This window comes from Mandrillus leucophaeus, unplaced genomic scaffold (assembly GCF_000951045.1).
Source record: "Mandrillus leucophaeus isolate KB7577 unplaced genomic scaffold, Mleu.le_1.0 Scaffold22, whole genome shotgun sequence".
Classification (NCBI taxonomy): domain Eukaryota; kingdom Metazoa; phylum Chordata; class Mammalia; order Primates; family Cercopithecidae; genus Mandrillus; species Mandrillus leucophaeus.
This window is the reverse complement of record NW_012102254.1, coordinates 5,169,908-5,196,346: the sequence shown is the minus strand read 5'-3', so window position 1 is coordinate 5,196,346 and position 26,439 is coordinate 5,169,908. Positions and strand designations below refer to the sequence as shown.

The following is a 26,439-nucleotide window of genomic DNA, read 5'->3' as shown; positions in this document are numbered from 1 at the left end:
TCCAGACTGGAGTGCAGTGGCACGTCTCAGCTTACTACAACCTCTACCTCCGTGGTTCAAGCGATTCTCATGCCTCAACCTCCCAAGTAGCTGGGATTACAGGCACCCACCAACATGCCCAGCTAATTTTTTTTGTTTGTTTTTAGTACATTCGGAGTTTCACCATGTTAGCCAGGCTGTCTCAAACTCCTGATCTCAGGTGATCCGCCCGCCTCAGCCTCCCAAAGTGCTGGAATTACAGGTGTGAGCCACCACACACGGCCTGAATTTATTTTCTCATCGCTTATTTCTAAAGAGCCATTTGTTTAAGCTGGGTTTATAAGTGGCCTCGGTCAGCTCACCTGCTTTTATGAGGCGCAGCTACTTCTGCCCATCCAAGGTAAGGTCTGTGTTGCTGTTTTCTCAATACTTCATGTCCCACTCCTCCTGTTTCCTTTTCCTGTTATCTCTCCTCAGGGAGCCTTTTCATAAGCTGCTGGCTCAAGGCCTTATCAAGGGGCAGACATTCCGCCTACCATCTGGACAGTACCTACAGGGAGAGGAAGTGGATCTCACAGGTAAGAATGGCCCGTCCGGTCCCATCCAGGTACTCCCAGAGAGCCAAGGCCAGGCCTGAGAGCTACTGAGCAAGCAGGCATCTGCCTCTAGAGTGGGGCAGGATGCGGGAGAGACCTGCTGGCCGTGTGGTCTCTAAGCCTCAGCTCCCTCTTGGTCTGCGCCCCCTGAAGCCTGGTCCTGGACTGGCCGTCTGCTCCTCTGCCCCAGCCCCCTTGAGCCCAGGTGCCACCTCAGCTTCTGGCAGGGTTTTCATTTGTATGTAACAGAGTCAATTGGGGTATCACCTCCTATCCCAGACCATCTTGGAAAGCCCACCTCAGGGACAGAACCCCCAGGCCCAAGAAACATTCTTCCAGAACTGGGGTACTCCCAGTGTTTCTCCCCACGTGGTCTAGTGGCATATTTCAGAACCTTAGGGGGCAGCACTCTGTTTACTCGTAGCACCCCAGAGCAGCCCCCTCTTAGCATTTCCCAGTAAAACACCTCCCCGTGACTCCCCGAACTTCCCTCCTGTCCCAGCTGTCCTAAGCCTTTTCCCTACACTCTGCATTTTCACCCTTTACCCTTTACACTTCACCCTTCATTGTCACCCTGAGGATCACCAGATCTTCAGGTTCCATGGTGAGGATGCATCACATGCAGCCAGCACACACGTGGAATACGTGACATGTTAGAAAACAGGTAGGGGCGAGGTGCGGTGGCTCACACCTGTAATCCCAGCACTTTGGGAGGCCAAGGCAGGCGGATCACCTGAGGTCAGGAGTTCAAGACCATCCTGGCCAACTTGGCGAAACCCCATCTCTACTAAAAATACAAAAATTAGCCAGGTGTGGTGGCATGCACCTGTAATCGGAGCTACTCAGGAGACTGAGGCAGGAGAATCGCTTGAACCCAGGAGGTAGAGGTTGCAGTGAGCCACGATCATGCCACTGCACTCCAGCCTGGGCAACAGAGCAAGACTCTGTCTCAGAAAAAGAGAGAGAGAGAGAGAGAGAGAAAACAGGTGGAAATATGCGGTATGTATAGGGACAGCTGTGAGAAACCCCCAGCACTGTGACTATTACATTTAGAAAAACCAGTACAGAATGGATGAGATTAGGTCACGCAACAACCCTGTAAATGGGAGGCAGCCTCTCCAGGCAAACATTAGAGACAGGGTTTAGGGAAGCAGTCGATGCAGTTACCTCAGCAAAGCAAAATATATCAAGGTTTGTCACGGTCCGTGGGAGAAAAAGAAGCTGGAGAAGCAGAACTGGCAGTGTTTCTCCAGCATGGATGACAGAGGGAAAGAGCTAAATTCAGGTGCACATAGAATTCAGCTTCACAATTAGTGAAGTGTTCTTTGTAAGGGGCAAGGCTGCCCATGTATAGCTGTGCAGTTTGTGCACTACACGAAAGAACCAAGCCAAGGCTCTGATTTCAGTAGGGCCTGAAATGCAGCCATTTGTCAAGTCATACATTTCAGGGCCACATCTGCCAAAAGAGGGTGACTTTTTCTAACTGGTCAACTTCTCTGCCCAGAAAGATACATTTTTCCTAATTTGCACAACAGTGTTTTAAGGTCTAGACACAGCCTGGGTCAGAGTAGAGGGGGCCAGTGGTTCCCTGAGTCTCACCATAGCCTGGATAAACCTCTAGGACTTCAGTCTCCTCTTCTCTGCTGTCATGGGGTCAGGCAGTATTGTGAACATCTTTTCTCTTCACACGTAGTCTTGCCTACTAGGTGAGAATACTTTGATCAGCAAGGGCAGGTTTCTGTCTCCTTCATGGATATAATTCTCATGAAGCATGGAGTTGGCTTTTAGGTCTGTACATCGGTCCCCTGTTAGTTTGGTTGCTGTTGGAGTCAGAGATTATTTGGCTGGGAGGAAAAGAAATCCACCCAAACCCAGTTGCAGGAAATAGAGCTAGGCCCTACTGCCCATAGGAAGTCACCAGCCACTCCTTTTTCCTTTTCTCTTTCTCAGCTCTCTAGTTCCTAGTTCTTCCTGCTACTCTCCATTCTTCTGCCCTGTTCTCTTTCATCTGCTAGACTTGGATTCTGCTCTCCGCAGTTTCAATTTAACAAGTGACCTTGGGTAGATGCAGTGGTAAATCTTGCCCCATCTCTTTCGGACCGGATGGTTCCAGTGCTCAGCAACATGGAAATAGAGTTTCTGTGTCTCTTAGCTCCAATTCATGAGATAGAGGCTTAGCCTTGCCAGGTGCCCTTACTAGTCCTCTCCAGTAGGGCTTGGCAACAAGGTCACATCATCCAAATGTGGCCATTTAAGACCTCTTCCATCAGCACCATCTAGACCAGTGGTATGTGAGTAGGGGAGGAGACAGTTCCAAAGAACAGGGTATGGGTGGCTGGCACCACAAAGGGACCACCACATTTACCATGAGCCTGGTAAGTAAATTCCATATGCCCTGAGAGTACCAGATCATGTTTTGGTGACTGCAGCATGCATGGGACAGGTCAGGCTGCCAACTTGCATGAGAGACCCTTGATCCATCAAGAAAACAGCAACGTGTATGAATTTTTCAAAATTACTTTTTACTTTCCTTTTTTGTGTATAAATAATTTACTTGTAAAGGGGGAAATTGTTTTACAGAAAAAGCTGGTACAGGCCATTATAACTGTACTGTTTGTTCATGAAGGTTTGTGAGAGGAAGGTGGGCCTCATTCATTTAAAAATAAAAATATTTTTATAACAATACAGGGGGAGAGAAAGCGGCTTGTTAAGTGAATTAGTGTGATTCTTCAAATGGACACTTTCCATCGCTCACCCAGTTTTTTCTTATTGACGCTATTTCTGTAGAAGCAATTCAGAATCACACATACCATACCTATGGATTATTTTGGCATCTAGGTTCCGTTCCTGTTCATGCAAAAACAAAAGAGAAGTTAGAGGTGACATGGGAGAAGATGAGTAAGTCCAAACACAACGGGGTGGACCCAGAAGAAGTTGTGGAGCAGTATGGGATCGACACGATTCGGCTCTACATCCTTTTTGCCGCCCCTCCTGAGAAGGATATCTTGTGGGATGTGAAAAGTAAGTCACCTTCCTCTTCCTGACCTGCTTCCTTTGTGATCTGCCCTGGACTTTGAAGGAATTTGAGGAAGGAAATATCTTTGCTGAAGACAGTAGTAGAGAATTCTAGGAATCAGTTCCATAGAGCAAGTAGCAGCTTGACCAGCATCCTGCACCACTCTTAGACGGGTGTTGACAAAAGTAAGCGAGCCTCAGAATCATGTGGAAAACATGTTGCAGATGCAGACTCCAGTGCTCCGCCCATGCCTGCTGACACAGCCTCCAGAATGGGGCTCAGCAGGTGGCCTTTGAACAAGCTCAGCGGTGATTCTGGTGCACCCTCTACAAGGACCTCGCTTTGAGAGTGGTTTCCTTAGAGACAGACTGGCTTCTGAGCTACTCCTAGGCCTGCTATAGTCCCAAGAGGCCAGTTCCCTCTTACTTGATGTACCCTGGAAGGTTTTTTCTAGAACAGTGTCATTCTCCCTCACCAATCCAGAAAGCCCCTGGAGGGGCCTGGGCCTGGTGTCACCTATGGCCTCTCAGTCACCCACAGCACCCTCCATCTCCCCGCTTGGGGGAGATTTGCCTCTCCAGAGTTGTTTAGCACTAAAATGACATGAAGTAAAATAATCTTGAGTATCTGGCTATTCTACAATAAACCTGTCCAACAGTCATTCATTTTTACTTCATGTGATCTGCCCTAAGTGTTGTTGTGGGAAGAGGAAGTCAGATGCCTGAAATCCTGAGCCTTGTGTGAAGTATGCATGTCATTGGAGAAATCACTTTATTTTGATGTACTGTGGCTAGTGGGAAGTGTGGTCTGGAACAGTGGTCACAGATGCCAGTCCTGGAACTGGCTGCCTCAGAATCACTGGGGGGCTTGCAAAGCACAGACAGGTGGAGGTTCTGGCTCCCACCCCTAACCCAGGGGACAGGCTCCAGGAATCTTTCTAAGAAGCCTCCCAGAAGGTTCTGCTGTGCATTCAGGCTTGAGGATGCCTAGCCTAGTGGCCAGAGAGTACAGGGACCTGGACTGACCCTAATTTGGCTACTGGTGTAACCCAGGGCCACCAGGTAAAGCCAATTCAGCTTTACCAGAAGATCAGATCAGCAGCTGGATTGGATGAGCTTGTGTAAAATATGGAAAACACACATACCTGCAAGGACAGGGATTGTGTCAATGCACTTCAGACTCTATAGCAGCGTGGCTGCAAGCACAGTCATGCTATCCACAGAATAAGAGCTCGCACCAGCAGGAGTCAGCGCTGTCTCCCAAGCACCATGTTAGCTCCATGGCATTTTTGTCCCAGCAAGCTTGCTTAATCAAGGTGGCAGGGCACCAGGGCTCATCTTGACCAAGCTTCTGAGCTCATGACCGTTGGTGGCTGGCACTTTGAGTGGCCCTGCCATCTAGTCCCCTGAATCTGGGTGCTAAAATGAGATAGAATTGGTCCTGGTCTGAATTCTCAGACACTGAAAGCCAGGGAGGATCCTTCAGCCTGCCCTCAGAGGAATCCATTAGGGTGCAGTGAGGTGTCACATCAATTCACAGGTGCTTTTCTCCGCTTAGTTATACCAAGTCCATCACCCTTATGTTGTGCACTCTCTCTTTCTCATTTACTGATGCTGAATTCAGCTGATGCTCTTCCTGGGGTGCTGAGATGGCAACAACGACTGTGGGCCTTGACAACTAGGTTTATTGAGGCCAGGGCTTCTGGGAACGCTCCCCAGCCTCAGCTGCTGAGTGACAAGGAGAAAGCCGAGGCCAGGAAGCTCTGGGAGTACAAGAACTCCGTCATCTCTCAGGTCAGAAACTCCCCAGTTCCAGTGGTTAACTCTGTAACCAAGCACTCTTTGGGAACCTTTGCCTGTGGTCTTTGTGGCCCTGCCTGCCGTGGGGTGAGCCACTGTGGGTCTTCCTTTCTGGCGATGGTGGTCCTTGCTTTGAGTGATTGGCCCTGCTGTTTTGGGTAGTTTACCAAGGTGGATCACCAGTGCATACGTTCTAATGCAAAGAGAGGCCCTCAGGAAATGGCTGTCTGATGATGTCTCACATTTGTCCATCCTGGGTCTCAGGAAGCTGCCACTTTCCACGTTTCCACATTTAACACATCCAAGCAGAGAACCAAACCCAGGATCACCCTGTCCATCCAGGATGACACCGTATGTGTTACATTAACAGAAACACAGTTTTAGAGTTGACGGGGGCATTCAGAAACTGTCCTCTGTAGCCTCCTCGTTGTACAGATGGGGACAGAGATGAGGTCCAGATATCTCGCCTAACGTCACGCAGCTAGTGAGGAACTGAGCAGAGATTAGAATCCCAGTCCTCCACATAGCCAGGACCTTCCCACTCAGTTGCTTTGTTACACAATATCCATGTGAACTATTGTGGGTTAACTTCTGCAAATCTGAGTCATTATAATGGGTATCTAATATCCCAAATTCTTCTTAAGCTGATTTAAAAAAAAAAAAAGTATGCTGATTCAGACATAAAGTTAATCAGCATCACTCATCTGCACTCTGATAATGAAGATAATGATGCATGGCAGGCTTTTGCCTCTCTGGTTTGTATAACCTGAAATGGCCCTGGGTCCAGCATGGTCTCATTTGTTGACATTTCTTCCGCTTTATTTCTGTCCTCTGTACCCTCTCCGTGTGGAGGAACAGAGCTCCCTGAATGAATGTAGGGGTCTGAGTGATGCCTGAGCGATTGAGTTCATACTGCATATTTTCTCCCTGGATTTGGCAAACTCTTCTATTCTGTCAGATAATAGAATTGGATTATTTCAACAAGTTGGAAACTCTTGACATCCTTAAAGATGTGTAACTTTTCTGTATTCTTGCCTGTAGTCAAAATGGAAAAGCACAGAAATATGAAAAAGCTGACAAGTTGTGTTAATGTTCTTAGGTTGACTGTACATTTCAAAATGTAAAATTGACTGTGCCCAGTGGCTCACGCCGATAATCCCAGCACTTTGGGAGGCCAGGGCGGGCGGATCACAAGATCAGGAGATCGAGACCATCCTGGCTAACACGGTGAAACCCCATTTCTTCTAAAAATACAAAAAATTCGCCTGGCATGGTGGCACGCACCTGTAGTCCCAACTACTTGGGAGGAGGCTGAGGCAGGAGAATCGCTTGAACCTAAGAGGCAGAGGTTACAGTGAGCCAAGATTGCGCCATTGCACTCCAACTTGGGTGACAAAGCAAGTCTCTGTCTCAAAAAAAAAAAAAAAAAAAAAAGTAAAATTAACCTTATCCCGTAGACTAAAAACCATCACTGTGAAGTTAAGCCACATAACCAAGCAGAAGTGACATCCTTTACTCCTATTTTCTGTTATGTTGAGTTTGTCCATCAGTGGGTCCTGCCTCCTATTCATGTTACTAGCATTGTTTTTTGTTGTTGTTGTTGTTTTTGAGACGAAGTCTTGCTCTGTTGCCCAGGCTAGAGTGCAATGGCGCAATCTCGGCTCACCTCACCTCCCAGGTTCAAGCAATTCTCCTGCCTCAGCCTCCTGAGTAGCTGGGATTACAGGCATGCGCCACCACATCCAGCTAATTTTTTGTATTTTTGTAGAAATGGAGTTTTACCATGTTGGCCAGGCTGGTCTCGAACTCTTGACCTCAAGTAATCCACGCACCTCGGCCTTCCAAAGTGCTAGGATTACAGGTGTGAGCCACCACTCCCAGCCGCTAGCACTGTTTTTCTAAACACCTACTATGAGAACCAACAGTATCCCAGATATGTGGAAGAATAGTCTTAAACAGTGGAAACAGTGTTGACTTTGAATTTTAAAAATATTTGTGCAGATGAAACATAGCGATTATTTGAGATAGTAGATATATATATAAATATCTTTGCATCCAATTCATTTTCCTTTTTTTTGTTTTGATAATTTAGTCTTTTTTGGAAAACTTAAAAGAATTTTGAAATAAGTGAATAATTGAATCTTTACCAATAGGTGACCACCCATTTCACAGAGGACTTCTCACTGAATTCTGCAATTTCTCAGCTGATGGGACTCAGCAGTGCCCTCTTGGTAAGTGGCCTGTCCTCATTTGCTGGTAGCAGAGGAGGAGGGAGAGGTGTGGCAAGGGGTCCCACAGGGTCCCAAGAGGGACAGAGAGCACCCCCACTGTGTCACCACCTAGGTGTGGCTTGATTATCTTAAGAAAACATTTTTCCATAGTCACAACCTAGTTTTATTACTGGAAGTTTCTTAAAGATTTTCTGGTCCAAACCCCCTTATCCCCCAATATTTTACAGATGAGGACATTGAGACCCAGGGAAGTTAGATGACATGTCTGGTTGATTAGTGACAAATCTCAGACCAGACTCAGGCCTCCCTGTCTTCTGGCTCTTCACACCCTCGCTGTCTGATTTCCTGAATGAATTGTGATACCTCCTCAGCATCATTACATTTGATATTCATTTAACCTGCATGGATCAGGATCATTCTCACCAATGCCAAAAGTCAGCCTTTTCAGTATGGACTTTCTCCTTGCTAAGTGTGACTGCCATTTTTCTTGCCAGGGAAAGGACTTGTCAACAAATGTTCTTAGCTATTGGACAACAAAAGCATTCATTAAAGCTATTAACAAATGCTTTTTTAAAATGAAGGCCTCTCCAAGCTTTTAAGACCAGTAGGGGCCAGGCACGGTGGCTCACGCCTGTAATCTCAACGCTTTGGAAGACCAAGCTGAGAAGATCACTTGAGGCCAGGAGTTCAAGACCTGCCTGGGCCACATAGAAAATAAAATAATTAGGCCCGGCGCAGTGGCTCCCGCCTGTAATCCTAGCACTTTGGGAGGCTGAGGCAGGAGGATCACGAGGTCAGGAGATCGAGACCATCCTGGCTGGCATGGTGAAACCCTGTCTCTATTAAAAATACAAAAAAATTAGCCAGGCGTGGTGGCGGGCGCCTGTAGTCCCAGCTATTCTGGAGGCTGAGGCAGGAGAATGGCGTGAACCCGGGAGGCGGAGCTTGCAGTGAGCCAAGATCACACCACTGCACTCCAGCCTGAGCGACAGAGCGAGACTCCGCCTCAACAAAAACAAAACAAAAAAATAAAATAATTAGCCGGATGTGGTGGCGTATACCTGTAGCCCCAGCTACTCGGGAAGCTGAGGCGAGAGGATTGCTTGAACCCATCCTGGGCAACAGAGTGGGAGACCCTGTCTCTAAAAATAAAACAAAAAAGGTAATTTTAAAAAAGCAAAATAAAGATAAAAAAGAACAATGGAAGAAATTTCAAATTTGACTACATAAAACTTGACATTTTCAGTATGTTAAAAAAATTATATATCAGACAGAAGGTTAATGTCCTTAATAGGTAAAGCACTCTCGCATATTAATATGAAAATACCTAACCAAAAATGGTCAAAGCATATGAAAAGATAGTAACTCCCAGAAGATTATATAGAAATAGCCAATAAATTTGTGGAGAAAAAAAAAATCTGCCTCTCTAATTATCATGAAAGGCAAATTTAAAACAAGGTGCTTTTTTTTTTTTTTTTAAAATACCTGTCAAATTTGCTGAGAATGCTTAACATAACTATTCAGGGCCAGGCGCAGTGGCTCATGCCTGTAATCCCAGCACTTTGGGAGGCCGAGGCAGCAGGATCGATTGAGCTCAGGAGTTTGAGACCAGTCTGGGCAACATAACAAGACCTCATCTATAAAAAATTTAAAAATTAGTCAACTGTGGTGGCATGCACCTATAGTCCCAGCTACTCAGGAGGCTGACGTGGGAGGATCCCTTGAGCCCAGGAATTTAAGGTTGCAGTGAGCTGTTTGTTGCCATTGTCCTCTAGCCTGGGTGACAGAGTGAGACCCTCTCTCAAAAAAATGAAAATAAATGCATCATTATTCCCCATGTTATTGCAAAGATGGCAAAATAGACTTTTACACACCAGTGATAGCTGTGGTTGATGTAACCTTGCCAGCAAGTACTCTGGCTGTCAGGTTGATTGTGTTATATCCTCTGATCCAGGAGTGTTCATTGCAGATAATTTATAATCAGAGACTCAGAACCCCAAATGTCCTCTGATGGGGGAATTGGGAAATGACTGATGTCGTATCAATAAGAAAGGAATGTGCCACCACCATTAACATCATATCTTGAAGAATACTTAATATCAGAAACTGTTTATCATATAATATTAAGTAAAAACACATGACACAAGGTCAGGCACAGTGGTTCACACCTGTAATCCCAGCACTTCGAGAGGTCAAGACAGACAGATCGTTTGAGGTCAGGAGTTCAACACCAGCCTGGTCAACATGGTGAAACCCTGTCTCTACTAAAAATACAAAAAATTAGCCGGGTGTGGTGGTGCACACCTGTAAACCTGTAGTCCTAGGTACTCAGGAGGCTGAGGCAGGAGGATTGCTTGGACCAGGAGGCAGAGGTTGCAGTGAGCTGAGATCATGCCACTGCACTCCAGCTTGGGCAACAGAGAGAGACTCTGTCTCAAAAAAAAAAAAAAGATACAAAAGTGTTCATATGAGCTGGGTGCAGTGGTTCACACCTGTAATCCTAGCGTTTTGGGAGGCCAGGGCACCAGATGGCTTGAGCCCAGGAGTTCGAGACCAGCCTGAGCAATATAGTGAGACACCCCATCTCTATAAAAAAAAATAATAATTTTTAAAATTTAAAAAAAAGTGTTCATACGGTAAGAATATCAATCCTGAAAATGTTACATGTGTAATAAGCATCTATATACACATTTTTGCATTTTTGGAGACGAGGATATAATATACCTTTTTTTCTAGGTTGTATAATTATGAGTAGTTTTTCATTTCCTGTATTTTCTGTGCTGAGTGTTAGTTTTTTATCAGAAAAAATAAAGCAAGAAACTGAAATGAAACTGTAATGAATTTCTCTTTTTCCATTCTGGAATTTGAGAAGTCCTTAATAATAACACACAGAGCTAAACACAACCATGTTTGCTGGAATTGACCAAAGGTGTTTAAGAGAATAGGGGTCCCTGAGTAGGGTAGAGAGTCCCCCCTGCCCTGGGTGTTTCACAGTTTAACACCTTTGAGCAGGTCTCCGTGCATTTCTCTGGGGACCTACAGCGCAGAGGAAACCTAGCAGAGTGGTTAAGAGTTTGGCCACAGTATGCCTGGGGGCAGATTGCCCTCCCTCGCTGATCCTTAGCTGCTTCATCTGTCCAATGGGGTAAGAATACCACCCTCAAAGAGTGGTGAGGACTAAATAAGTTAACATCATGTATTCGTTGTTGCTGCTGCTCTAGTTTTTTTGTTTTGTTTTGTTTTTTGTTTTTTTAAAACAGGGTCTCACTGGCCCAAGCTTCAGTGCAGTGATACAATCATAGCTCACTATAGCCTTGATCTCCTGGTCTTAAGTGATCCTCCCACTTCAGCCTCCCAAGTAACTGGGACTATAGGTGTGCAACTGTGCCTCGCTAATTTTTTTTATCTTTTAATTTTTCATAGAGATGAGGTCTTGCTGTAGTGCCCAGGCTGGTCTCAAATTCTTGGGCTCAAGTGATCCTCCTGCCTTGGCCTCCCAAAGTACTGGGAGTATAGGCATGAGCTACCACACCTGGCTTGCTGTAGTTTATCTTCGGGCTATCATTAAGTAGGGGAAGTTCTTTGTCCCAAGCAGAAATGGATGGCAAAGGGAGTTTCTTCCTACCAGCTTGTGTCTCTGGACTTCAGATACATTAATGGTCTTTCTTACCCATGCTTATTTGTATATCTCAGTCTTCTTACTTTTTTTTCTCTTCCTTAGCAAGCCTCTCAGAGAGTCATTCTCCATAGCCCTGAGTTTGAGGATGCTCTGTGTGCCCTGATGGTGATGGCTGCTCCAATGGCCCCTCACATAACCTCAGAGATCTGGGCAGGTACGTGGCAGAGTCCTTGTTTGACCAGTTACTACTAACTAGAATTTGCCCAAGCCTCTTTTTGAACATCATTCGGGACTCAGATGTCCTCAGATATAGGGTCCAACATTTGGCGTCTGTACTCATCAGCCTGTCTGTGCTGTACTCTGAATGGTAGTATTTCATCCACATGGTCACCCCTACCAAAAGGAAAGACACTTCCTTGCTTTGAATAATGTGCCCAGACTAATGCAGGTGTTGATGTTACCACCTTAATCCCTTCTTGTGACTCAGCCCCCCAGTATCCACATACTATGACCTGCATGGTCTTTTTAAGATAGAAACTCATGTTTAGTACCACTCTACAGATGGAAATTAAGTTATAGGTCTAAACTTACACTGTAATTCAGCACTTTTCACCAATTATTCCTAATCTAGGCATCAAAGCAGGCCTGACTGCCTGCTTGAATTTCAGCCCCTAGCACTCTCTCCACATCATTGGAACGTTAGCCTGGACAAAACCAAGACTTCACATAATCATCAAACTGGGATTAGGCCAAGCATATAGGGAGGGGCAAAGTGACATTAATTGAGCTCCTGAAGGATCATGCATAGGAAAGTCTTCAGATGTTTCTAGAAATAGGTCATCTGAAATGCATGTGATCTCTCCTAATTAAATTTACTGATGTGGTGTCACAGAGAAGAAATACATGTTGTTCAGTTGAGCAAACCACGAGTCTCAGTGTAAGCTTGAGTGATAAGAAGAATTTGAGGATTGTGTGAAATTCCCACCATCCAAGCAGCTTTATGCCTACAGGAGATGGGTGGAAATTACAGTAGGATTTATAGTTGACAGAGTAGTGCCAGTGTCTCTCACAAAGCCTTGTTTATTGCTTTCTACTTTAAAACGTAGTGCTCCTTGTTGATTTCAGGGAATCGCTGGGAATTGGGCCCCACCATCTCCCTCAGAGTTACTTCTTAATTCCGCAGGAGGAGCAGTGGTTCCTTTTTCTTTTTAGCTAAGATGAGACTGTTATTTTTCCAGGGTCCCCTTTTTTACAGTATAAGTGTCTCTGTCAAAAGGAAGTGTTTCTCATTCCTTGAGGAAGAGCAAATCTGTTTTAATTTGCTTTCATTGTAAACCCATGAGCTTGGTTTGGATTTTTATCCTTTTTGATATCTAAAGCCACTTTAAAATTAAACTTGTTCAGCCAAATACTGAAGTTTACGCAGTGAGATGATTTGCCAGCCAGTTTTGTGTTTATGTACCATATCTACAATTTCTGACTTTAAGCATCAACCAAAAAAGTGGAAAGGGCTTTGGAAATCAGGAACTAATTCTAAAAACTGGGTAAGGATTTGGATGGGTATGACTCTGAAGTTTCCTTTGGATTCATTCTTTGCTGCTTGCAAGACTGAATCAAGGTCCAGTTTACTTTAGCAGAAAAGAGATATGGTGTAGCTCCCAACAGATTTTGCCCACTTTATATGCTTTAAGACATCCCGATTGAGTACAAGTGTATTTCATTGTGTCTTAAGTCATCTTCTGGGTCTTTCCAGTTACTCTTTTAGTTACCCTTTTTAAACCAAGCTTTTGCAACTCCTGGCCCCCTCCAACAGGTGGCTTAGTTGGAAGAGGTCAGAGAGTCCTGGGTTGAGTGTATCCAAGATAAGTCTGAATTCTGTAATGAATTCCTGTCTTTCCATTCTGGAATTCGGGAAGTCCTTAATAATAGCATGCAGAGCGAAACACAACCACATAGCTTAAATACTCCTACCAGTCAGTGTCAGATGCCTCTTTCATAGGGGTTGCAATTTTAAGTGACGATGAGGTAGTGCAACTGATTTAAAGTACGAGGGGAATGAGAGAAAAGGAGGAGAAGGCAATTATAAGGATTTCACGGGTTGAGCAAGGTTTTGAACGTAAAGACAAAGGACTTGAGGAAAGATGGGAAGAACTGAAATTGTTTTCAGTGGATCTACAGAGGAAACCGTTTTTAAATTTCTCACATTTTGAATCTTTAAGGGAGAATTTTTGAGTCCAATTTGTGTTTAGAAACCTCATACCAATTAATGAAATCATACCACTGGATAGTCAGAATTGTTTTATCCTTTTTGTTCTAAGGAACCTCTCAAATGAACAATTTTGTTCATATCAGAAGTTCCCCAAAGGGATCACTGTCATTCCAAATTGTCTTTGGAAACTTGTGGCACTTAAAAAGATATGCACAGGAGTTAGGGCTGTAATTAGAAAACATAAAGAAAGGATGTGCTTCTTGTGGTGGAGGAGGCAGTTTTAGGTTGAAAAGACCAAGAAGACCCTGTGAGAGCCTCAACACATCCACAAGTTGGTGCTTGTGGAATTTTGCGTCTTGGTGCTTGATCAAAGTCATCATTGATCAGGAGCCAGACAAAGCCTCCTGATTATCGGCGGACAAAACTAACATAAAAGCAGTTCTCAGGAACACAAGAACAAGACTGAGGAAGAAGTCATTATGAGATTTTGCAGTGGTGACTCGGGGCACAGTGTGTCTCCAAGAAGTAACCGACTGACCACTTCACCCTTAGGGCCAGCTCAGGGACAAATTTATGGGACCTATTCCCATCCTCTCCCAATAGACAAACAACATTCAAGATAGTACACAGGCAGATAGGTAGGTCATTAGGCCAGCAGGTGTTAGTTGCTAGAAAACAGTTTTACCAAAGAACAATAGAATTCTGATCAAAAAACCAAATGTCCAAAGTGGGACCTATTCTTAAGAAAATCAGATAAGTGCAACACTAAAAGCTTCAGTGAAATCCTGGAGTTCAATTCAGCATGAACTTAATTCCCAGCCAAGGGTGAGTGGCACCTCATCCAGGTAGAGACACAAGGGGGTCTCAGATGCGTGCACTGTTTCTGAGTCAAGGGTTCCAGCCAAAGGCAGTGAGGATCTCAGGTGAAATTCTGTGAACCCGCAATTCTATTAGCATTCTCCAGCCAGAGACCACCAGGAACACACCTTCAGATAACAAGTTGGGTTTATTACCAGGGGGAGACATTGGGCATCTCAGTAAGAGGGTATTAGGAAGGACCTGTTATGTAATGAATTTGGGCTTTGGTAGAATAATTTGGGGAAAGGTCTCAGGAAGTGAAGATTTGCTCTAGATTGAGTGCTGTCAGTAAGTGGGGACAGTTTTGTGATTGGTATCTTAAGAAATCTTATCTCTAGGGAGGTACACCTGAGCAAGGATAAAGTTGTAATTAGTAAAGAAATAGTAGTCACTCGTATTTGCCTAGAGAAGGGGATGTTTGATATTTTGTGTGTTTCACAGTGACCTTGTCTTTGTGCTTTGACAAAATTATGACGTGGTCTTGTTTTGGTCTCCTTTTATGTTGTCGGTGTGACTGTCTGATGTTGGTGTTCAGTGAGATCATTTGTGTTGAAGAGGAGAATAATATGGCCTAGCTATGCACAACTGGTGAATTTCTTATAACACTGAGGCCCAGCTATAATTGTCAGACCAGTTCCCAGATGACAAGGACTGAGAATAGAAATCTGCTTACCATCACCCTCTAGAAATAAACAGCCACTGTCAGCGTCTTACTGCAGATCAGGTAGTGGGTGTGGTGGCTGGGTGTGGTGGTTCACACCTGTAATCCCAGCACTTTGGGAGGCCCAGGCAGGAGGATCACTTGAGCCCAGGAGTTCAAGACTAGCCGGGGCAATATAGGGAGACCCCATCTCTACAAAAAATTTAAAATTATCTGGGTATGGTGGCATGTGTCTGTAGGCTCAGCTACTCGGGAGGCTGAGGTGGGAGGATCACTTGAGCCCAGGAATTCCTGGCTGCAGGGAGCCAGGATCATACTACTGTACTCCGGCCTGGCTGACAGAGCAAGAGCCTGTCTCATAAAACATAAAAAAGAAAAAGTAAAATGATTGTGTTCACTTACCTATGTGTGTTGTATTTTGTGTTCACTTGTCTGTGTTGTGTTTTAATTGTCATGTCTCTTTATAAAATTTAAATACCCTAAAATTTACCCATTTTAAGTATATACTCAATGATTTCAGTAAATTGATATACTTGTTCAGCCATCACCATGATCAGTTTTAGAACTGGATTTCCATGACCGAAAAAAGGTTCCTCACACCATTAGTCAATCGCACACCCACTCCAACTCCCAGCATGACTCATCTTTCTGTCTCTGTAGTTTTGCCTTTTCCAGAAATGTTATATAAATGAAATCATACAATGTTTAGTCATTTCTGTTTTCTTTCATTTAGCATAATGCTTTTGAGATTAATCCATGTTCTGTTTATAGTAGTTCATTCCCTTTTATTGATGACTTGTTTTATTGTTAAGCTAGAGGTTATCTTATAACCTGATTTATTCACTTACATAAATATTCTATGAACGTATTTATTTGTGGGTCATTAAATACTTTTCTACAACATCATTTTTTTTTTTCTTTTTTTGGAGATGGAGTCTCACTCTGTCACCTAGGCTGGAATGCAGTAGTACGATCTCTGCTCACTGCAACTTCCCCTCCCAGGTTCAGGAGATTCTCCTGCCTCAGCCTCCTGAGTAGCTGGGATTACAGGCACCTGCCACCACACCCAGCTAATTTTTGTATTTTTAGTACAGACAGAGTTTCACCATGTTGGCCAGGCTGGTCTCAAACTTCTGACCTCACGGGATCTGCCTACCTCGGCCTCCCAAAGTGCTGGGATTGCAGGCATGAGCCACTGCGCCTGGCCTACCACATCATTTTTAATGGTCATACAGTTTTCCATTGTTTGAATTTACGCACTTCCTATCATTGAACATTCAAACTGTTTATAGTTATACATTTTTTTAAAAAAAGCTAAATAGCTGCTGGGTGTGGTAGCTCACACCTATAATCTCAGCACTTTGGGAGGCCGAGGTGGGCAGATCACCTGAGGTCGGGAGTTCAAGACCAGCTGTCAGGCTCTACTAAAAATACAAAATTAGCTGGGCGTGGTGCGCATGCCTGTAATCCCAGCTACTCAGGAGGCTGAGGCAGGAGAATCGCTTAAACCTGGGAGGCAGAGGTTGCAGTGAGCCGAGATTGCGCCTTGCACTCCAGCCTGGGCAATAAGAGTGAAACTCCATCTCCATAAAAAAAAAAAAAAAAAAATGCTAAATAGCCAATGCTTATGTGCAAAATTATTTCCTAAGAATACATAACTAAGTGTAATTGCTTGGTCAGAAGAGACACAAAAGATTAAGGCTTTTGATGCACATCCTCAAATCAAATTCCAGAAATTCTCTGGGTCTTCTGTGAATATGCCTGAACAGAAACAGGAGCAGATACCATGATTCCAGATGTTATATATGGACTTTTCAATCCCTTTGTGATAAACTCATTCTGCAAACTGGAGTAGCCCAACCTGGGCCCATCCCATGTCTTTGAAATCCTGAGTGAAATCACACCTTTGCAGCTGTGAGGATGGATAACAGGGGCCCATACACCTGGGCCCAGAGCAAGGCGATATGTCTTACAGGAGCTCAAGCACCAGGCTGTGGTGGTGGTGGTCTCAGCATCAGAGGCCTAGTGCATCCTGTCTAGACAGACTTCAGAGAGTCACTGAGAACACAGAGCAACAGTTTGACCATCTTTGCTTTACACTGGGCTTAGGTCAGTTTCTCAGGGTAGCAAAAAATTAAATTCTCAGTATTTCCAGTTTAACAATATGATATTTAAGAATATAATATTTGGGGGTTTTTGTTTGTTTGTTTTTTGTTTTTTTTAACATATAAGCTTTTAAAATAACCGCATTAGGCTGGGAGCTGTGGCTCGCGCCTGTAATCCCAGCACTATGGGAGACCGAGGCGGGCGGATCACGGGGTCAAGAGATCGAGACCATCTTGGCCAACATGGTGAAACCCCAGCTCTACTAAAAATACAAAAATTAGCTGAGCATGGTGGCGCATGCCTGTGAAGTCCCACCTACTCAGGAGGCTGAGGCAGGAGAGTTGCTTGAACGCGGGTGCTGGAGGTTGCAATGAGCCAAGATCGCGCCATTACACTCCCACCTGGTGACAGAGTGAGACTCTATCTCAAAAAAACCAAACAAACTGCATAATTGTCCATGTGTGCCATGACTTAGTGTGTCTAACATTTCACTCCCATAAACAATCCGCCATGGACAATTCTGTGCATAAATCTTGTTCTCACTTCAAATTATTTCCTTGAAGTGGAAAAGATATGAATCTATTTAAGACTCTTGATATATATTGACAAATTATTTTCCTGAGAAGTTATTCCATCTTCCACTCTAGGATCTGTTTTTGAATTGTGCATTGTGCTTCGATGATTTAACTATTGAATTTTTACAGACAGTTTTAACACCTGACAGGCTAACCTTTCTTCATTTCTTTTCTTATAATTCTTTAACTCTTCTCACCTGTTTATTTTTCTCAGCAAAACTCTGCATAGTTTGTGAAGTTTTCCCAAAATCACCATGACAGTTAAACTGAAATGTGGTTAAACTTAGAATTAATTTAGGAAGGTTTCACATCTTTACCTCATCCAAACTTTAATCCCAGCTCATAGTCTGCCTCAAATATTTTCTTTTCTTTTGTGTTCTTGTAGACTAGAATCTCTTTCTGCTGTATTTTCTGACTGATAATGGCTGGTATATTTTTCTTCTGTAAAACCACATTGACACCAACATTTGTTTTATTTCAGTTAAGATTTATTGTGAGTTGATAGTCTTCTTAATGGTGTCAAATAAAGGTTAATACCATGGAAATTTAATCAGTTAAGAAAAATATATGTAGACTGATAAACTATAAGAATTAATCTATTAATCTAATAGATTAATCCAAGTAACTTGAATCCTCTGGAATATATGAGGGAAATAACTCATTATTTTCTTAGTATAATTGATTTTTTAAATCTTTTTGAATTTTTTAAAATTTATTTTTATTTTTTGAGACAGAGTCTCACTCTGTTTTCCAGGCTGGAGTGCAATGGCATAATCTGGGCTTATTGCAGCCTTGACCTCCTGGGTTTAAGCGAACCTCGTGCCTCAGCCTCCCAAGTAGCTGGGACTGTAAGCACATGCCACCATGCCCAGCTAATTTTTGTATTTTTTTTTTTTTTATAGAGACAGTGTCTTACTGTGTTGCCCAAGCTGGTCCTGAGCTCCTGGGCTCAAGCAATCCTCCCTCCTTGGCCTCCCAAAGTGCTGGGATTATAGGCATGAGCCACTGCACCTGGCCTACTGTCTTTTTAAAAAGATGTAATTGAGAAATAAAAGTTGCATATATTTATGGTGTACAATGTGATGTTTTGATATATGTACACATTGTGGAATGATTAAACCAAGGTAATTAGCATATCTGTCACCTCACAGATATCATTTGTTGTGATGGGAATGTTAAATATCTACTCTCTTAGCAATTTTCAACTAAATAATGCATTGCTATTAACTGTAGTCACCAGGATGCACGGTCGATCTCCAGAACCTATTCCAACAGCATATAATTTTTTAAATTTTGATTTGCATATTTGTTTTCTATCCTGATTCCCTACTGATCTCTCTTACTTTAACAGGTAAAATCCTCTTGGATTTTCTAGGATTCTATGACCAGCAAATAAGGATGCTTTCTTCTTCTAATAGTTATACCATGGTGTCTGATTATTTTCTTTATTACACGTCTTAGAAAACCCTCTGCAGTGTTAAGGAATGCTGGCTACAGGCAATCAGGTCTCATTTCCAGATATAAATGGAACAAACGCCTCCCTGGTTAGATGTGATGTTGGCTGTTGGTTTGGGGTGGATAGTCTCTGTCATGTTAAGGAAGCAGCCTTCTGTTTTTGTTTACCAGCACTCATATTAGGAATGGGAGTTATATTTTACTTAATGCCTGTTGTCCAGTTGTTGAGGTGATGTATTATTTGCTTTGAATTTTCTCTTTTGCCCTTTAGATATGATGTATATTCAGTTCATTGATTGCCTATGTGTTCAGTTCATTGATTGCCTAATATTGAGATATCCTCAGATAAATTCATATTGACCATGGCATGGTAGACTTAATATACCATTAAATTCTATTTGGAAAAAAATCTATTTGCAAAAAAATCTATTTGCTGGGGTTATATAGAATTTTCAGTTATTTTACTAACACTAGCTTTTTCTCAGTATGAATTGTTAGGTTAGTGAAAGAGGGTTTCACTGACTTCACAGAGGGAATGAGTTGCCTCTGTCTTTTTTTTTTTTGGAAACAGAGTCACACTCTGTCGCCCAGACTGCAGTGCAGTAGCGCCATCTCAGCTCACTGCAACCTCCGCCTCCCGGGTTCAAGCAATTCTCGTGCCTTAGCCTCCTGAGTAGCTGGGATTACAGGCACATGCTACCACACCCGGCTAATTTTTGGATTTTTAGTAGAGATGGGGTTTCGCCGTGTTGACCAGGCTGGTCTCAAACTCCTGACTTCAGGTAATCCGCCTACCTCGGCCTCCCAAAGTGCTGGAATTACAGGCATGAACCACGGCGCCCAGCCACCTCTTTTTACGGTGTTACAAGAGACTTCAGGAGGGTGGTGTTAGGCCCTGACAAGCTGCAGCCATATTATATTCTATTTTGCAGCCTTTAATTATCTTCTCTTTTTTTTTTTTTTTTTTTTTTTTTGAGATGGAGTCTCGCTCTGTCGCCCAGGCTGGAGTGCAGGCGCTATTTCGGCTCACTGCAAGCTCTGCCTCCCAGGGTTCACGCCATTCGCCTGCCTCAGCCTCCTCAGTGGCTGGGACTACAGGCGCTCGCCACCACACCTGGCTAATTTTTTGTATTTTTAGTAGAGATGGGGTTTCACCATGTTGGTCAGGATGGTCTCGATCTTCTGACCTCGTGATCAGCCCGCCTCAGCCTCCCAAATTGCTGGGATTACAGGTGTGAGCCACTGTGCCCGGCGCCACATTAAGTCTTTTAAGTGGTCTGCTGTTAATTCTGTCGTAGTCTTTGCTATAAAACAATACTGATCCAATTTGTGATAAACTCACCCACTCTCATCGTAGAATATACATTTCTCCCTTTCATCTTCCTTCTTTGGCCCACATTATCTGTCTACCTCCTTCATTTTGTTTCTCCCAGGAAGGACTGATGTAAATTGGATTTTCAGAAACTCCCTGCCGCATGCCCCTCTGGTCTCTGCATCTAGAATACCGGAGTCAGAGGATCTACTCTCTCTAGGGTCCTTCCTCTCCCAGGCAGGTCTTGTGGTACAGTGTACACTGTGGTGTTGCCTCTGTCAGTCTGTCCTTCATTTCTGTGACCAGATCTCCAACAGGACATGTTCTAAAGAAGTGTGGTACAAACTGGCCCATTTCAAACTTTGCACCGTGATTTTTCTACATGTCACCCCACTGGGGCTTTTGTGATCAGTTTTATAATGAAGAGTGGATCTGGATTGAATCTTAGTTTTGCTACAGTGTTTCCATCAGTCATTCCATAAACATTGATTGAGCATGTACTATGTGTCAGGCAGTGTGCTAGGCATTTGTAGGAAAGCGGGAGAGAGCAGTGGACATTGTGTTCATTTCAGTTGCAGTCCTCCCTAACGTTTTACAGATCTATAGCAACTAATTTTTTTTTTCAATTCAAAGAAGCAGTGGGAAACCTGTCTCCTGCTTTCCCCCATGAGATGTGTATCATTTTTTCTGAATGAGCAGCTGGGGACAGCCCAGGCAAGTAAGGAGGCTTAAGCACCAGGAATGTCCCCTGGGTCATTACTCATGGGCATTAGGTGCCCCCAGGAGAGAATGGGGAAACGATGCCTCCTGCCTCTCCCAGCATGTGAGGAGGGTTAATGTAACAGGATGTTGAAAGTGCTTTGCAAACAGAAGCACTATATTGTGATAGGGCCTCAATATTGTCTTCTCAGACTGTCAAGTCATTCCTGTCCCAAGGATCTGGGACAGTTTTTATGCATATTTCATTTTTTCTAAACCACTTACCTTTCATATACCTTCGGTTTTATTCCTGCATCTTAGAAAGATAACTCCAGAATGACTGAAGAGAACATGGTCCACCAAGGTGGCATGTTCAGAAATGGCCATTCCCAGAGTTCCCCTGGGAGGCTGATTTTCAAAGGAGAAGTTCTCCCCAAAGAGCAACAGAATTGAGATCTGTCTCTTAAGGGAGATTTGAAGTCCTCTTGGCATAATGGCCATTATTGCCCTGGATAAAAAGGAAACATTTTAGAGATGCCCAAAGTACTTAACAGTCCTCTATCAATTGCTTAAAGAGTAAACGGAGACCTTTTATAAGAAACAGACCCAGCGTCTTGGCAGTTTGCAAACAGGATGAGGAAATCTTTTTTTTTTTTTTCCTTCCTGAAGCTTCTGATCTGAGAAGCTGAAGACACCACATCTGAATCCACAAAGTTTCTTTTGTTTACCATAATACTGTCCTATCTAGATGAGGGTGGTAGCTGCTTGCCTAGGGAAATTTTGAGTATTTGGAGCCACTGATACTCTTTCTAGACGAAAGACTCAAGGGTTCCTTTGTTGGTGAACAGTAAAAGAGCAGAATATCATCAAACAGGCACACTGGCTCACTTCTGTATTCCCAGCACTTTGGGAGGCCAAAGCGGACAGATCACCTGAAGTCGGGAGACCAGCCTGGCCAACATGGTAAAACTCTGTCTCTACTAAAAAATACAAAAAATTAGCCGGGCGTGGTGGCACATGCCTATAATCCCAGCTACTCAGGATGGACTGGGGCAGGAGAATGGCTTGAACCTGGGAGGTGGAGGTTGCAGTGAGCTGAGATTGTGCCACAGCACTCCTGCCTGGGCGACAGAGTGAGACTGTGTCTCAAAAAAAAAAAAAAGAAAGAAAAGAAAAGGAAGGGAGGGAGGGAGGGAAGGGAAGGAAGGGAAGGAAGGAAGACAGATCACCAAACAGCAAGCTCCTTGGTGGTGCTCATGTTGGAGACATAATTTCACCATCCTCAAAAATGACCGAACAGGCAACAGCTTGGATGGATCTTACGAGAATATGCTGATTGAAAGAAGCTAATCACTAAAGCAATCTACCATATTATTCCATTTATATGACAGTCCTGAGATAACACAATTGTAGAGATGGAGAACATATTCATGGTTGCCATGGGTTAGGAGTTGGAGATGGTGGCTCTTAACTGTGTTAACTGGTGGTGGTTACATGAAGCTACACATGGTTATGCTAAGCTACACACACACACACACACACACACACACACATTAGTTATTAAACTGATGGAATCCAAATAAGCTCTATGGATTGCATTCATGTCAACTTGCTGGTTTTGATATTGTGATATAATCATGCCAGCTGTGACCACTGGAGGAGGCTGGGTGAAGGGTACACAGGACCTCCTGAACATTTCTTTGTAACTTCCTGTGAATCTATAATTATTGCAGAATAAAGGATTTTTTTAATTGCCTTTCTAAACTCATAAGTCTTGAGTGTTGAGATTCTAATTCTGAAAAATAGTATAGACCATGAGAGAGAAAGGAAGGGAGGAAGGAATTCATTTCTAATGGAAAGTTTTATTTTTTGTTTTTATTTATTTATTTTTTGAGACAGGGTCTCACTCTGTTGCCCAGGCTGAGTGCAGTGGCATGATCACGGCTCACTGCAACCTCAACCTCTCAGGCTCAGGTGATCCTCCCGCCTCAGCCTCCTGAGGAGCTGGGACATAGGCGTGTGCCACTACATCTGGCTAATTTTTGATTTTTTTGTAGAGACAAGGGCCGAGGCTAGTCTCGAACTCCTGGGCTTAAGCGATCCCTCCACCTCAGCCTCTCAAAGTGCTGGGATTATACGTGTGAGCCACCACAGCTGGCCTGAAGGTTTTAACACCCACACGTACACACACACCTAACCAGATCCAACCATTCATCTTACTACTGTCTGAGGCAGGCATTCCTTCTGCTGCGTGTGGCAGAGTGCGTGGAGTGTGCCTGCAGGAGCACTCGGAGCCCTGGCTGGCCTGCCCTCAGGGCACTGCTCCCAGGGAGTGAACTCACTCTGTATGTGCCCAGCTTCTGAAGAAAAGTGCCTACAACCATCTGCAGAAAATCTGTCCAGTTTCCAGTGTGCCTGTCTGGGCTTCTTAAAGCAAAGCAAAACCTAATTTTTAAATTGAAAAGCATGTCTATACGTGTTTTGTAAAATATTCAACATTACTAGAAAGTGTGTCCTAAGCTGTCACTCAGTTGCTTCCCAGAGAACCTTTGTCACCAATGCTATGTTTAATCTGACAGAAGAATGTGATGGATGGATGTGACATGTCTACCTTTATATAGGTGTTAACATCCTGTACAAACATTTTTTGCTCTTACTGTGCTTTAGAGTAGTTCTGTATCAACAATATTCCATTCTTTTTTTAACAGAGATAGGGTGTCCTAACCAATGAATGTAGTGATGGGCATTTGGGTGATAGTCCTTCTTTTGCTGTGTGCGTGTGTGTGTGTGTCTTTGTGTGCCTCTTTGAGATTAGTCCCTTGTCCAAAATACAAGTTATTTAAAATAAGTAAGATCTCCTTAACATTTCTGTTTCTCTGGCCATTTTTATAGTTCTACAGTGACTTTTCCTTCTTGATATTTGCCTCTGGTGTCTGACTGATGATCTCCAAGTAATCCATCAACACCTTAATTTTGAGAGCACAGTGGGGAGAGCCTATATCTCCCTTAGGGATTCTGAAGGAATTCTCCCTCTTGAGGTCTCAGTCCACAACTCTATTTTTCTTCATAAAATAATTTGGGATGACTTTCTTCATAGCTTTTCATAAAAAGTGGCTGTGAAATGTAGCTATTGTGTTTTGCTCTCTATACGCTGTACTCATTAACTTCAACAAAATTATAAACGTAAAAATCATATGGAAGTATGTGTGATAATTACAGGGGAGAACAAGATACCCACTGATGCTCTGATAGTTCTTTATACATGAAATGTGTGTGCTGTGCAGATGTTGCTATTTCAAAATAATGTCAATGAAATTATTTCTCTGGATAAAGGATAAAGCAAAGTGGCCTCACTTCCTATTCACTTCCTTGGAATTGCCAAGGCTAGACGAGGCACAGCAGGGATCAGACGCCGCAGAGTCCCCGAGTCTTCCCCCCTGGTGTGTCTGTGAGTGCAGGGGTGGGGAGATGAGGTGGAGGCAGGCCTGAAGATAGCCACCAGGAGAGGACTGCCATCCACAGAAGCCATGATTCCTCTGGGGTGCCCTGGTGACATGGGAGCGTCACCACCTCTCAGCGGGGAGAGGAGGCTTGTTTCAGTTATTCTGCGGGAAAGTCTGCAACAGCAGCTCTCCCAGAGGAGGGGAAGAAAGGGGGTGGGCTGTGGGCCATAGCCAACCTTGTCAGGTAGGCTTGCGTGCCAGGGCCTTGCCACTTCCCAGCCTGTGTTTGGACTTTCCCCATGTGTGTCCTGAAGGCCAGCTCTCCACCTGACCTCTCCCCTTGGCATTACAACGTAAAGGAATCATTGTATTTTCCACGCAAGTGTTAGGTATTTTTTACTTCCCTAAAATGAGCAAGGAGGCAAAAACACTACATAAAACCCAGGGTCCTGAGTTTCTGTTCCTCACTGCTGAACAGGATGGCCCCACTCCCATCTATATGGAAATGTTGGCGGGGGCCCAGGCTACTATAAATAAGCATCCTGACTGCTCCAGGAAGGCTGGGCTTCCTCATTTTTTTTTTAAAGTGGAATTTGTAACAGCTTCTGCCCAGAACATTTGTGTCCAAGGTCCTTTCATCTCCCAGGCATCCTGTACAACTGCCATACGGAGGTTTTGGAAATCTTCCCACTGCAGCTGGGTCACAGGACAAGCCACACAGGGCCAGCTCACTAAAAGAAGTGATGAGCTCTCTTCTGTGACCTCCGTCTCATATTCAGATGTGAGTTTTAATAGGATTCCATCTGAACAAGCAGGAATCTCCTTTCTCCTTCTGCCAGAAGGCACATCTGTTAGACCCAGAATAGGCTCATTAGTAAGCGCAAAAGCCCTGGGCCACAGGAGCCATCTGGGCAGCAGGAATCTGTCTTTCATACCACATGATCCTCAGCTCCTAAGGAGTCTTCACTTCCCTCAGGCTGACTGGCAACACAGGGTTACAGCAGGAGTGCCAGGTCGTAAAACATGGAAAGCTACAACAAATAAAGCTGTGGCACTGGCACAAGAACCAAAACAGGTCAACAGAACAGAGTGGACTGGTGGAGAGTGCAAGTCAGAGCAGTCGGTGGAACTCTCAGCTCCAGTCCACAACAAGATAAGGAGCTTGTGCTAGCTCATAGGTCAGCTGTGTCACCAAAGACACCATTGAGTTCGGCTACCGTTTTTTTCCCTCTCAATGAAGGAGGCGATGTGTTGATTTACATTCTGGCCCAAGTTCTTTACCTCATGGCAAACAGGCACTTTGAGTAGCTCAGAAGTGAACAGTTTTTGAAACAGTCCCTGGTATAATACATCTTGAAAGAAAAATCACAAACCAATAGGGAAGGGAAGATGTATTCAACAAATTGGGTTTGGAAAGTTGACCATGTTGTTTTCTTTTTAATAATGTTTTTTCACAGTAAACACAAAATTAATTACTAATAGATTTGAAAGTTAAATGGAGAAGAAAATGAAATCATGAAAAGAAACTAAAAGAAAAAAACTGATCTCACAGGACGAAAAAATGTTATTTTAAAATATTTTTTCAAATTAAAAAAGTAATAAAACATCCTTTGTAGAAAATCTATAACATAGTATTTTAAAAAGAAAGACAAGGCTGGGCACGGTGGCTTATGCCTGTAATCCCAGCACTTTGGGAGGCTGAGGCAGGCAGATCACCTGAGGCCAGGAGTTTGAGACCAGCCTGACCAACATGGTGAAACCCTGTCTCTACTAAAAAAAAAAAAAAATTAGCCAGGCGTGGTGACACACACCTGTAGTCTCAGCTACTCAGGAGGCTGAGGCACAAGAATCGCTTTAACCTGGGAGGCAGAGGTTGCAGTG

At 43.8% G+C, this 26,439-nt stretch overlaps 1 protein-coding gene across 2 annotated transcripts in view; it reads left to right on the top strand.

Annotated features, from left to right (window-relative positions):
* LARS2 (leucyl-tRNA synthetase 2, mitochondrial) overlaps positions 1–26,439 on the top strand; it is a 177,811-nt gene that overhangs the window by 142,112 nt on the left and 9,260 nt on the right. For both annotated transcript variants that reach the window (XM_011981097.1, XM_011981098.1), the window contains 5 exons: positions 457–557; positions 3,414–3,596; positions 5,215–5,384; positions 7,544–7,621; positions 11,343–11,454. In XM_011981097.1, the coding sequence (XP_011836487.1) occupies positions 457–557; positions 3,414–3,596; positions 5,215–5,384; positions 7,544–7,621; positions 11,343–11,454 (644 nt within the window). The remainder of the gene's footprint in view (positions 1–456; positions 558–3,413; positions 3,597–5,214; positions 5,385–7,543; positions 7,622–11,342; positions 11,455–26,439) is intronic.